This window comes from Rana temporaria, chromosome 3 (assembly GCF_905171775.1).
Source record: "Rana temporaria chromosome 3, aRanTem1.1, whole genome shotgun sequence".
Classification (NCBI taxonomy): domain Eukaryota; kingdom Metazoa; phylum Chordata; class Amphibia; order Anura; family Ranidae; genus Rana; species Rana temporaria.
Genome location: NC_053491.1, coordinates 9,242,009 through 9,256,067, shown reverse-complemented (window position 1 = coordinate 9,256,067; position 14,059 = coordinate 9,242,009). Strand labels below are relative to the sequence as shown.

Below are 14,059 nucleotides of genomic sequence, written 5' to 3'. Positions count from 1 at the left end.
CAGTACACTCGGCTCGGCTGGGCTCTAGGCTGCGGCGCTCAGACAGCGGGGATCGGCGTATATCGCGCACCCACGGTTTTCCCCTGATTTTTATAAATAAATATAAATACGGTAATTGTATTTTATTTTTTGTTTGCCTATGTATTGCACACGGCACTAATAATGTTTTCATTACATGTTTGCATTCTTTCGAGTCTTGATTAGAAATTGGCCTGCCTATGTTACGCCCCTTGTTAACATCAAAGTTATTGTAATATTAACCACTTGCCATCCACACGAATTCTGAAATTACTCTCCTACATGTAAAAATCATTCCAAAATGGAACTTCCGCGTTTTGGATATCCCCCCTCCGGTGTCACGTTTGGCACCTTTCAGGGGGGAGGAGGGAGCGCAGATACTTGTATAATACAGGTATTTTCTCCCCCTTCCGGGCATTGACCTACGCTCTCTTCTGGGAGACACACACATACATCCCAGAAGACGGCAGTGAAAGCACAGCACGGTTCGCGCATACACAGTAGGGAACCAGGAAGGGAGGCCCTCACCAAAGATGGCGGGGGCAGCATCCGAGAGCCGACGGATCGTCTTTGACTGCCGACATCACAGGGCGCTCTGGACAGGTAAGTGTCTACTGAAGATGGTGGTGCCTCCTCCGGGGGGGGCCGAGGGAAGGGTTGACATCGGGTGAGGACATCACGGGTGCCCAGGACAGGCAAGTGTCCATATATTAAAATACAAATACTGCAGCTGCTGACTTTTAATATATGGGCACTTTCCTGTCCAGGGCGCCTGTGATGTCTCTCCCCGATGTCAACCTGTCCCTCGGCTCCGGGGTGGAGGCGCCGCCATCTTCGCTAAGGGGAATCAGGAAATGAAGCATGCGTGAGTCTCGCTGTGCGTCCTGACTGTTCTCTGCTGTCTTCTGGGACCTGTGTCTCTCCCAGAAAATATGCGGGAGGGACGGAGGAGGGGCCATAGTAGATCGCCGAATATTCTGCGGTGATCTTTAGCCGGAAGTGGGAACAAATGCCTGTATTGGACAGGTAGCTGCTCCGATAAGCAGAAGTTCTATTTTTGGGTGGAACTCCGCTTTAGGAACTTTCTGCTGTTCCCCTTATACTAAATACATACTCGTGCCACTCACTGCACCGTATACCCTCCTTTTTTGTATGTCTCACTAAGATCCTTAGATGTCTAGATTTGTTTATATTTACTATGCATATTACCTACTATGGTGACATTTCATACACTTACTTTACTTCTACTCTTCTTTTTTTTGTTTAGCATGCAGCTCACCTGCCGGCCAGGTCTCAGCTGCGTCCTTTGGAGCTTCCTGGAGAAAACTCTGATCAACGGCAAGAGTTGGAAACGATTCGCAGATACTATGAGATGGCCAGAGAAGAGGTCATGAGGCTGCAGCAGGAGCTGTCAAGGAGATCTTCTGAGTGCGTCGCCCTGGCTACGGAAAGGGATCGCAGCAAGGTGGAGTCGGACCAACAGATCCGGCAGTTGGAAGAAGCGCTCCGTGATGTGCAGAAGCGGATGTTGGACTCTGAGAGCAAAGTCAAACAGATGCAGACACACTTCCTGGCCCTGAAAGATCACCTGACCCAGGAAGCTCTAAGCGGCAGCTCGCGTGCCGGGGAACTACAGGAACAGCTCCAAGAGGTGAAGGGCAAATACGAGGGAGCATCTGCTGAAGTCGGAAAGCTGCGCAACCAGCTGCGGCACAATGAGCTCTTGGTGCAGGAGCTGCGCAGGGAGGATGCTCGCTTGCGCAAGGATAACCGCCGTCTGCAGGACGATCTAGCCGTTTGTGAAGAGGAGAAGGAAAAAGCTGAGCGAAGGGTCCAAGAGGCTGGAGAGCAGCTGGGGCTGGCTGTCACCACTGACAAGTTTGAAAACATGAAATGCCTTCTAACTAATGAGGTGAATGAGAAGTCCCGGAGATTGGAAGAGGCCGAGCGGGAGCTGAGTCGTGTCAGGAATGAATTTGAAGCTGCGAACAAGGAGAAGAGGAGGTTCGAACCCAAGCTGGACTTGCTAAAGAAAGAGATGGACGATTTGAAAGTAAGGAACAGCAGCCTCGCTCGGGAAAATGAGAAAATGCAGTCAGAGAAGATTCTGCTGCAGAGACAAATTGAAGAGCTAAGAGGGCACATGAGAAGTCAGCATGTTCCGGCGCAGCTGCATGCCGAGACTAAGAGAGCCTGTGAAGAAACCATAGCCCTGCTGAGCCAAAAGCTAGCCGACTCGGAGCAGCATCACCGGAAGGCTGAGCTGGAGCAACAGAAACTGCTGGAGGAAAAGAAGACTTTGAAGGAGGGCATGGTTCTCCTCCAAACCTCCACTACTTCCCGCCAGGATCTTGAAACCGAGATGAAAGAGATGCAGTCAAAGGTCAAACAACTGGAGAAACAGCTGGCCGACATGACTAAGAGATGTGAAGAAGAGGCCATGAGAGGCTGTTCTCTCCTGTCGGAGAATGCCAGCCTGAAGGAAAATCACATACCTCTTGCCGCACACCTGCAGGCCTCCGTCTCGCTGACCGCAGAGCTGGAGAAAGCTAAAGCGGAGGTCGCCATGGTCAGGAAGCAACTGGAGAACGAGTCCAAACAGGTGACAACCGTGCGGGGCGACCTGGAAAAACAGATCACGAAGCAGAAAAGCCTGCAAGCACAGCTGGAGAGCGAGTCCGCTCTGAAGTTAGAAATGCAGACTCGGCTGAAGAGCCAGACCGCCAAGGAGGTGGAACTGCAAGAAAAGCTGAGAGCCGAGGTCTCCAAAAATGCGGAACTGCAGGCGCGGGCTTCCGGTGAAGCCGCTACCCGGTCAGAGTTGCAGTCGCAACTGGACAAGCTGAAGGAACAGATCCGCTTGGATTATGTGACTAGAAAGGAACATGGAAATAAGGTGGCAGAGCTGCAGAACGGTGAAGAAAAGATGAAGCAAGAGTATTCCCAGGCATACGCCAAGTACCAGCATGAAAAGGAAGAGGTGAGCAGGCTCCAGGCAGCCATTAAAGAGCAGCGATTGGAGCTGGACACATTGCAGCGTTGCATCACCGAAAAATACGCTCCACTTACCAGTATGGAAGAGAAGGAGAAGAAATTCTTGGCGGTCAAAAAAGAAATGGAGTTGGAGTTACAGAAGCAGTGTCAAATGACCGGAGAGGCAAAAGAGAACCTGTCAAAACAGCAACAAGAGGCCCTCGACCTCAAAAAAGAACTGGCGACCTCGAAGCAGACCCTTCTTCAGGAGCAGACCTCGCGAAAGGAAGAGGAGGCCGCCATGCTCAAAGAATTGGACGAGCTCCGAGCTTGTCTACGGGACCTACAGAAGACGCTGGTCCAGGCTGAGGAAAAGCAGCGGGCGTTGCAAGAAGAAAACCTACAAACCACCAAGAAGCTCAACGCACTTCAGGAATGTCTTAGCAGTCAATACATTCCCATACAAAACCACAATGAACTGAAGAGCACACTGGACTCTACCAGAGCTACGCTTGAAGCCGAGATAAGTGCCAAGGTCAACCTATGTGAGAAGATGCAGGAAAAAGTGCGCGACTTGGAAAAGGGCCTGAAGGAACAGAGAGGGTCCAGTATCTCCAGTGCACAGCACGCCAAGGAAAAGGAGGACTGGCAGAGAAGGGAGGCCGCAGCTCAATCCAAGTTGCTGGAGAGAGAGAAGGCTCTGGTTGTGGCTGAACAGGAAGTTAAGGGATTACGAGAAGAGTTGAAGAGAGCCCAGCAAAAGTTGGAGGAAGTGCAGAGTCACGGGCAGAGGGAAAAAGTTGAATTTACTGCAGCGAGAACCGCCCTGGAGCAGAGGGCGGCTCTGCTGGAGGACGCCGGGCGCACGTGCAAAGAGGAGAACAAACAGATGGCGCAGAAGCTGCAAGATGCCCTCGCGCAGTGCGAGAAAGTCAAGCAGAAGAACCAGAGCCAAGAACAAGAGATAGCTCAGCTGAAGGGGAAACATGAGCAGTGTCTTTCCACCATTGAAGAGCTGCAGAAGACCATCCAGAAATCGGCCCGAGACCTGGAGAGCAAAGAGAAGCAGGTGAGGCCCGGGGCAGAAATCCTTCATCTCTATCCTGTTTATAGGACATTATATTCTGTAAGAATGTTACATTTTTTTTATTTTTTTGGGAGGGGCGGGGGGTGGTAACTTAGTTTACCATTGTTTTAACCCTTCTTATACCAGGCACCTTCACCCTCCTTTTTGACCAGGCCAATTTTCAGCTTTCAGCGCTCTGACACTTTTAACCTCGTACACACGATCGGATTTTCCGCAGACAAAGCGTAGGACTTTTGTCCGAAGTCCGTTGGCCAGGAATTTGTTGCATGCAAACGGCACACACTTGTTGGCCAACAAACGCAAAAATATGTGGTTCTTTAGTGCCACCCTTTGGGAAACTTCTGCTAATGTGTTTTATGGTTGGCACTGCTTCTGAGCATGCGTGTTTTGTACTTTGTAGTTTTGTCCGATGAACTTGTGTACACACGCTCGAATAATCCGACAACAGACAATTGTTGTTGGGAAAACTTGAAAGCGCGCTATCCAACATTTGTTGGCGGAAAATCCGACAACAATTGTCCGATGGAGCGTACAAACGGTCGGATTTTCTGACAACAAAACCGTCCAAGGTATTTAGTGCATGGCGAGTTAATAATTTATTAATATATATTTTTTTTTTAACCACTTGAGCCCCGCGCTATTGACAAAAGACGTCAACAGCGCGGTTCTCAGGTGCCAAGTGGACGTCTTTGGACGTCATTTGGAATGCATTACCCGCGCGCGCCAAAAATACGTCGAAAAATACGTATCGGCCTTAACTGAGAAAAAAAAATGTTTTTTTTTTTTTAAAAATGGGAGATTTATTATAGCAACAAGTAAAAAAAATATATATTTTTTTTAAATTGTCGCTCTTTTTTTGTTTATAGCGCAAAAAATAAAAACCGCAGAGGTGATCAAATACCACCAAAAGAAAGCTCTATTTGTGGGGAAAAAAGGACGTCAATTTTGTTTGGGAGCCACGTCGCACGACCGCGCAAATGTCAGTTAAAGCGACGCAGTGCCGGAAGCTGAAATTTCACCTGGGAACGAAGGGGGTTTATGTGCCCAGTAAGCAAGTGGTTAATAGTAATGGCAATCGGCGTTTTTTTTTTTTTCGTGACTGCGAAATTATGGCGGACACATCGGACACTTTTTTTTAATGCATTTTTGGGACCATTTTCACAGCGAAAAGTGCTATAAAAATGCACTGATTACTGTGAAAATGACAATGGCAGTGAAGGGGTTAACCACTAGGGGACACTAAAGGGTTAAGTGTGACCTAAGGGAGTGATTCTTACTGTAGGGGGCGTGACTGTAGGCATGACGTCACTGATAGTCTGTTCCCTGTCACAGGGAACGACGATCAGTGTCACTGCCACACAGAAGAACGGGGAAGCTTTGTTTACACTCATCTCTCCCCGTTCTTCAGCTCCTGTTAACCGATCGCGCGCGCGACCCACTGCTGGACACTTAACCACTTAAGACCCGGACCTTTATGCAGGTAAAGGACCTGGCCAGTTTTTGCGATTTGGCACTGCGTCGCTTTAACTGACAATTGCACGGTCGTGTGACGTGGCTCCCAAACAAAATTGGCGTCCTTTTTTTCCCCACAAATAGAGCTTTCTTTTGGTGGTATTTGATCACCTCTGCGGTTTTTATTTTTTGCGCAAAAAAAGAAAATAGAGCAACAATTTTGAAAAAAATGCAATATTTTTTCCTGTTTGCTATAATAAATATCCCCAAAAAAGATATAATTTTTTTTTCCCTCAGTTTAGGCCGATACGTATTCTACCTATTTTTGGTAAAAAAAAATCGCAATAAGCGTTTATCGATTGGTTTACGCAAAATTTTTAGCGTTTACAAAATAGGGGATAGTTTTATTGCATTTTTATTTTTAATTTTTTACTACTAATGGCGGCGATCAGCGATTTTGAAGGGGTTAAAGATGGCGGTTTGGCTTTTTATAGAGTATATGGATTCCTGAGGCGCGATTTTGACACGTGAGGGAGGGAGATGACCAATAATAATCTGTATTCTCATTGGCCGGGCCTCTTTGTATATCGAAAAAAGATCTTCAACTGTTGCATTCTTGCTTGTCTTTTCTGTAGCTCTGATGTTTTTTTGTGTTTTTTTTTTTGTTTTGTTTTTCCCCTTTTGGAAAGGTCTCCATTCTTCTGAAGGATATAGAGAGACTGAAGCAATCCTTGTCTCAGCTTTCTGGGAAAAGCCAAATCACAGAGTCTCTGCAGAACCAGATCAAAGCCCTACAGTGCCAACTGGATGTGAGTAATGTCGGGGGAACTGCTCTGTATCAAAGTGCTGCACTCCAAAACGTCGGCCTCCGCCCCCAGGTCTACTGCGGGAAACGCTCAGGATTGGCTGCGCTTCCCGCACTGCACTGAAAATCGTACTCCGTCATAGACGTGCGCACAGGGTGTGCCAGGTGTGCCCAGGCACACCCTAATCACCCTGTGCAGCACAGATTCCCCCTACTGCACTGGTCCCCCCCCCCCCCCCCCGCAGAGCTTCTGGCTTCCCTCCTCTCCTCTCCCTCCCGCTGTTGCTGCGGGTATGTTTTAGGATGAGTGGGGGGAAGTGGGCGGTAAATATGTTACTAGAGAAAACTATTGGATAAATAGAAACGCATTTATTATAAAATATATATATATATATATATATATATATATATATATATATATATATATATATATATATATATATATATATATATATATATATATATATATATACATACATACATGCATATTTTTTTTTATAAACTTGTTACAAGTTGTCAGAGAAACGTTTAAGTTGTTTTAAGGCCCTTTTCACACTGGGGTGGTTGGTGCGGTGCTTTACCATCAATTTCGCTGCACTATTCGGCCGCTAGCGGGGCGCTTTTACCCCCCGCTAGCGGCCAAGAAAGGGGTTAAAACCACCCACAAAGCCCCACTGCAGCAGCGCTTTGCTGGCGGTATAGCCGCGGTGCCCATTGATTTCAATGGGCGGGAGCGGTTTACGCACAGCTCCTTCACCGCTCCAAAAGATGCTGCTAGCGGGACTTTTTTACCGTCCTGCTAGCGCACCGCACAGCAGCGGCTGTTTCAGGGCGTTGTAGTGCCTGCAAAGCGCCTCAGTGTGAAAGGGGTCTAAGCATGAGGAAGAGCTATAGGTGTTTTTTGTTTTTTTTTTTTCGTTTTTTTTGTTTGTTTTTGTGTGATAGGTGGGATCTCCTTTAACTTCCTGTCCCATACTCAAAACAGGAAGTGAGAGTAAATGCCTCCAGATGTCACCATTTCCACCTCTATTCCTGTTCTCGTGGCAGCCCAAAATTTTGGCATTTGAGTTGGTGTTACCACCTCCCCTTATCCACACCATTGTACACGTGGCACGATGCTTTGCGGCCCGTGGTGAAAAATGATGCCCCTCCCTTCCCTTCGTGTTCAGTGGGCAGTACTGCCGATGAACGCTGCCCATTCAAATGAATGCAGAGCCGTGGTGCGGGATTTACGGGGTTAAAAAAAAAAATAAAGGCTGAGAGGAGGTCAGGGCCGATCCTAGGGTCACAGACGCCTGGGTGCAGAAATATTTCTGGTGCCCCCACATGGGCGTGGTCATCTTACTAACTCCTCATCCAGCAGTTCCCCCCCCATCGAACCCCTCCAGCAGTTCCCCCCCATCGAACCCCTCCAGCAGTTCCCCCCCCCCCCCCATCGAACCCTTCCAGCAGTTCAACATCGAACCCTTCCAGCAGTTCTCCCCCCCCCCCCCCCCCCCCCATCGAACCCTTCCAGCAGTTCCCCCCCCATCGAACCCTTCCAGCAGTTCTCCCCCCCCTCCCCCCCCCATCGAACCCTTCCAGCAGTTCTCCCCCCCCCCCCCCCCATCGAACCCTTCCAGCAGTTCCCCCCCCCCCCCCCCCCATCGAACCCTTCCAGCAGTTCCCCCCCCCCCCCCCATCGGACCCCTCGAGCAGACCCCCCCCCCCCCCCCAGAGCAGGTATCCCCCATCAGAGCCCAATAGATCCATGTTGCTCGGGCGCGCTGGGAGCAGAAGCACATTACAGGGGGCGGGGCATACGTGGCATCTTTGGTTACTTGGAGGTTGGCACTCGGAGAGCATTTCTGGGAGTGCACGGGATGATTGGCAGCAGCTCCGGCCAACCCAGAAGCCTCTCATCACACCGCCTATGGGAGAAGAGCCGACACACGCATAGGGGGCGGGGCAGACAGGAGACGGCTCCATGCGCACCGGACAGAATTAATTAGTGGAGCCTAGTACCGGAACGTGTTTCAGTACTAGGCTCCGCTGTGGTACCCAACCTGGGTTCCGGGGACAGCGGGAGGTATGCGCTCTTGAGAGAGAAAGCGGGATGGGGAACCGCAGCACCCGCTACATGCGCTCCGCCTCTGGACACAGACAAGGAGGAGGGAGGGGAGCACTTTGGAGCTTCGGCGCCCCCACCTCTGCGGCGCCTGGGTACAAAGCACCCCGTGCACCCTGCCTAGGATCGGCCCTGGAGGGGGTGTGAAAAGGGCATCTGAACAGTGCTAAGGTTCCACGGATCACTTTTTGGAGGGACACGGGTGTAAATGAGCCCCAAAAGTTACTGTACCTCAAAATGACAGCCGGGCGTTGCGAGCCAATGCAAGGAGGGGAAAACGTTTGGGACAGAAGGACAGGACATGCTACATGAGCCTTGTGTACTGTGATGGGGTTTTTTGTGGGCATGTGTAGCATACCGGATTTTCAGGCTGCTTACACCGACTACCCAATATGTCTTCAATAGGTAAAGAATGTTGGTTAAAGCCACAGCAGTCAGTGGTAGTGGGATTTATATTGCAGCGTGTACATTTTATACCTGGTCATTATCTCGGGTAGTTTTGTGTGTTTTGTGTTCTCTGTTCCCGGTACGTCTTTATTCATTTATCGAATATTTCCTACAGGAGGCGCAGCGCAGGCACCAGGAGATCGTCTCCATCTATCGTGCTCATCTGTTGAATGCTGTGCAGGTAAGACTCCACTCCGTCTGCTGTTATGTACAAGCAGAGGCGGCTCTTTAATTAGGCAAATCAGGCGGTCCCCTGAGGCCTCACACTCAAAGGGGCCTCACAGCCGCCTAACTTACCAAATGCATTACCCCAGTTTTAAGGGACGGGGACCTTAACGTTGCTGTGCTCAGGCAGCGCTAAGAGCCCTGACTCGGGAGCGGGGCCGCCAGCCTCCCTAACAACCAGTGAATATCGGTGACAACACCGCTTGTGACATCAATGACCCAGCATGCCCTCAGTCAATGACGTCACAAGGGGCAGGTTCAGCAGGTGACAATACCGAGTGGACCACGCCCCTTAGTTATTAAAGAGCAGGATCTGGGGGCCACCTTGTTAAAGGTGGTTTTCATATTCCGATAAGCCCCCTGCCTGCAGACCCCCCACAACCACCGGCCAGGGTTGTGGGGAAGAGGCTCTTGCCCTTGAATTATTTTTCCCATCATGTCAAGTTTTGCCTAAGGCCTCACAAAGCCTTGAGCCGCCTCTGTGTACAAGGTAGGGAATTTGGTGTAATAATTTGCAAACACTGCAGACTGACTAACAGCTAAGTAGCAATCAGAGGAGGCTCTAGGCTTTGTGAGGCCTTAGACAAAACTTGACATGGGGCCCCACTCACACCCATGATGTGGAAAAGTAATTCAAGGACAAGAGCCTCTTCCCCACAACCCTGGCCGGTGGTTGTGGGGGGTTTGTGGGCAATGGGTTTTTCGGTATCTGGAAGCCCCCTTTAACAAGGCGGCCCCCAGATCCTGCTCTTTAATAACTAAGGGGCGGGGGGCCACCCCCAGTGATTTCACCTGGTGAACCCGCCCCTTGTGACGACATTGACTGAGGGCACGCTGGGTCATTGACGTCACAAGGGGTGGTGTCACCGATATTCACGTTTTCTTAGGGACACTGGGGCTCATAACTCTGCCGGAGCACAGCAGTGTTAAGGTCCTGTGAGTGCGAGGCCTTAGGTGACCGCCTAATTAAAGAGCCGCCTCTGGTAGCCATGTTGTTTCTATGGGGTTTGATATATATAATACACACACACAGTGGAACCTCGGATTACGAGTATAATCCATTCCAGGAGAATGTTTGTAATACAAAGCACTCGCATATCAAAGCGAGTTTTCCCATAGAAGTCAATGGAAACGAAGATAATTAGTTCCGCATTGACTTTTATTGTATGCAATACCGCATGTGGCCAGAGTGGGGGGGGGGGTGCGCTGGAGAGATTCAGAGACCGCTCAGATGCACTTGGAAACCCTCGAAGAGGCTCAGGAATGGAGAGCTTCGAGTGTCACCGGCGCCCCCGCCACCTCTGGGCCAAATGCGGTACTACACACTGCAGAGGCTTGAATCCTGCTAGTTTTAGAAGACAACACTCGCAAACCGAGTCAGGATTTAAAAAAAAAAAAAACGCTCATATTGCCAAACGCTTATTAACCGCGTTACTCGCAATCCGAGGTATTACAGGCAGTCCCCTCCGAGTTACGAACACAATAAGGACTGTAGGTTTGTTTGTAAGTCGCAACACCGCATTTGTAAGTGTGACTTCCGCCTGTGCTGCCCAGAATTTTCCCTTACCTGATTATTAAACGACATAGAGCCCAGGGGCGGACTGACAACTCATGGGGGCCCCGGGCAATAGAAGATTATGGGGACTCCGGGCTTACAGATGGCCACCACGCCAGGAGGCAGTGCAGAGGCGGGGCAGCTAAAATCTCGAGATTTTCACATCAAAAGCATGTCAGTTTCGGACATATCAGGCACAGATGTAAAAAAAACACAGCTTTTTACATACTGTCCCTGGTTTTACTGAGCCTGGTAACCCTGATGGGGCCCCCTAGTGTCATGGGGCCCTCGGGCAGTGCCCGAGTGACGAGTGACTCAATGGTCAGTCCACCCCTGATAGAGCCGCCATCTTTCAAATGGCTTGCAAACCCAGAGATCGTCATAACCATTCATAATGAAAAATGCCCCAATAAGATGGAAATGAGAATATGCTGGGGGGGGGGGGGGGGGGGGCGCACTATAACACACTTGGACTTCAGGTATCTGGCGGTGGTGAAGATTTATAGAAAATAAATTACAGCGCTAAGTAAAACACTAATATGAAGCTGCAACTAAAAAGTGATCTACACACCAAACGGTCAATAGGAAAAATGTAGTTGCGCTAGAATAAATTGAAAAAACAATATAAACTATAACAAGTGACAAAAAATGTTAAATGAAGCAATGACAGCCAGGGCTGGACTGGGACAAAAATTTGGCCCTGGACTTCACTGGCCCACTTTGACAGGTCTCTCCCACATCGGCCGGACAACTGCCGCAACCACCCCCCCCCCCCCCCCCAAGCCCCCCCCTCCCCCAGCCACTAGCCGTTTTACTTTATTAGAGTAGAACGGCTGGTACTCTTATAGGCAGTACCAGTGGGGAAGCTAGACATTATTTCACCCGGGGCAAAGAATCAGTTCGGTGCCCCCCCCCCCCCCCTTATGGGACAAGATTAGGCAGAAGTGAGAAACTCCCAGGCCGCTGTCACTGAAGCCGGCCCACTGAGCCATCGGCCCACCGGGAAACTCCCTGTAGTCCCAATGGCCAGTCCATCCCTGATGACAGCTGTGTAAATCATGTGTTCAGTGAAGTCCAAAGATAAAACACAATTGAAATAAATTCTTCAGTAGTTCAAATTTATAATTCAAAATGTTGAAAAAATCTACCACCAAAAGTGAAGACACCACAAGGAATGCAGGCTTACCAGATGGCAAGCAAAGATGGCTTGCGGCTGTAAACCCCAGCCCGGGTCTTTAGTCATGGACTGCAGCACACACCAGTGGAAATGGATCCTCGAGGCACAGATGTCACCAGATGCATGGGATACCCAAAAAATAATGGGACTCCCAATAGTGAAACACCGTAGTATAAAGTGTAAAATTTAATGAGATAAAACACTTACAAAAGATCGATCACTTGGAAGCATAAAATAAAGCCGGCCGGCTTAAACGAACGCCCGCGTTTCGTCACACCAATGACGTCGTCTGGGGCACGGGAAACCAAGCCTCGATCTGAGTCGAGCACCCTGAAGACCTGCGTATGGTGGCCTAGAGATCCAAACACTATCGTTTTTAACCACTTCCCGACCGCCGCATGTATATGTACGTCCACAGAATGGCACGTACAGGCAAATGGGCATACAGGTACGTCCTTGCCTTCTAGCGGGACCCCCCCCCCCCCGCTACATGTGGTGGTCGGATTCCCGCGGGGAGCGATCCGGGACGACGGCGCGGCTATTCGTTTATAGTCGCGATCGCTCCCCGGAGCTGAAGAACGGGGAGAGCCGTATGTAAACATGGCTTCCCCGTGCTTCACTGTGGCGGCGTATCGATCGAGTGATCCCTTTTATAGGGAGACTCGATCGATGACGTCAGACCGACAGCCACACCCCCCTACAGTTGTAAACACACACTAGGTGAACCCTAACTCCTACAGCGCCCCCCTGTGGTTAACTCCCAAACTGCAACTGTCATTTTCACAATAAACAATGCAATTTAAATGCATTTTTTGCTGTGAAAATGACAATGGTCCCAAAAATGTGTCAAAATTGTCCGAAGTGTCCGCCATAATGTCGCAGTCACGAAAAAAAACGCTGATCGCCGCCAATAATAGTAAAAAAAAAAAAAAAAAATTAATAAAAATGCAATAAAACTATCCCCTATTTTGTAAACGCTATCAATTTTGCGTAAACCAACCGATAAACGCTTATTGCGATTTTTTTTTTTTTTACCAAAAATAGGTAGAAGAATACGTATCGGCCTAAACTGAGGGTAAAAAAAATGTTTTATATGTTTTTGGGGGATATTTATTATAGCAAAAAGTAAAAAATATTGTATTTTTTTCAAAATTGTCGCTCTATTTTTGTTTATAGCGCAAAAAATAAAAACCGCAGAGGTGATCAAATACCACCAAAAGAAAGCTCTATTTGTGGGGAAAAAAAGGACGCCAACTATGTTTGGGAGCCACGTCGCACGACCGCGCAATTGTCTGTTAAAGCGACGCAGTGCCGAATTGTAAAAACGCCTTTGGGCATTTAGCAGCATATTGGTCCGGGGCTTAAGTGGTTAATCCAGGAGATGAACTCCAAAAAAAAAAAAAAACAGGAAACCAAACCTCGAGTTGAGTTGAGTCTGAGACGCCAATAACTCGTGCATGGTAACCCGGAGGTAGAAAACGGTCGTACTAGACAGGAACCTCAGGGAGAAAAATAAAAAAAGACTATAAAATAATAAAAGGTGGTGAAGATTTGTTGGCTCCTAATACGATCGTCTTTTCTCTTTCCAGGGTCACATGGATGCGGACGTACAAGACGCTTTATTACAGATCATCAACATGCGGCAAGAACTGGTCTGCTGATTTCTCATTGGTCGTCATCTAGGCGTCGGTGGGGTAGAGCGGACAGAACACTACAAAACCCGAAAAGAAAACGCAACTTTCACTGTATACTGTGCTAATCCTGGGTGCTCCAGACCCGGCGTCCAATCACGCCACAGCCCAGACACTCTCGGCTGGTAGATGGAATGTAAGAGATAAAAGAAGGAATGTTGTGAATTAGAAGAGAGATGTAGGAAATATAGACACTAACAAATGGGGGGGGGATTTGATGGGATTTAAGAAACACTGGATGGGATATCGGAGGAGGAGGAGGAGGGAGGAGGGAGGAGGTTGGTGGTAAAGTTATGTGATTCTCGGAAAGCAAAGAATGTGATGGAGGGATCCTGGGCGAGGCAAGATGGACGGGGGATGTGATGGTTGGAATAGGAGGAGAGGGAAAGATATTTGGACCCAATTCCAGGAGATTGGGGGGCAGAAGGTGAATTTACAGAACGATGCCGGAATGTAGGAAGTCTGGTGGGAACGTTGAGGAGGGTGAAGGTGGCAGAGATACGAGGCGGTGGGGAATCGATA

General features: G+C 49.1%; 1 protein-coding gene across 2 annotated transcripts in view; it reads left to right on the top strand.

Annotated features, from left to right (window-relative positions):
• UACA (uveal autoantigen with coiled-coil domains and ankyrin repeats) overlaps positions 1 to 13,565 on the top strand; it is a gene marked incomplete at its 5' end in the record, with an annotated part of 34,676 nt that extends 21,111 nt beyond the window's left edge. For both annotated transcript variants that reach the window (XM_040342229.1, XM_040342228.1), the window contains 4 exon segments: positions 1,286 to 4,060; positions 6,220 to 6,339; positions 9,005 to 9,070; positions 13,436 to 13,565. In XM_040342229.1, coding sequence (XP_040198163.1) covers positions 1,286 to 4,060; positions 6,220 to 6,339; positions 9,005 to 9,070; positions 13,436 to 13,507 — 3,033 coding nt within the window.
• Between the last annotated feature and the right edge of the window lie 494 nt (positions 13,566 to 14,059).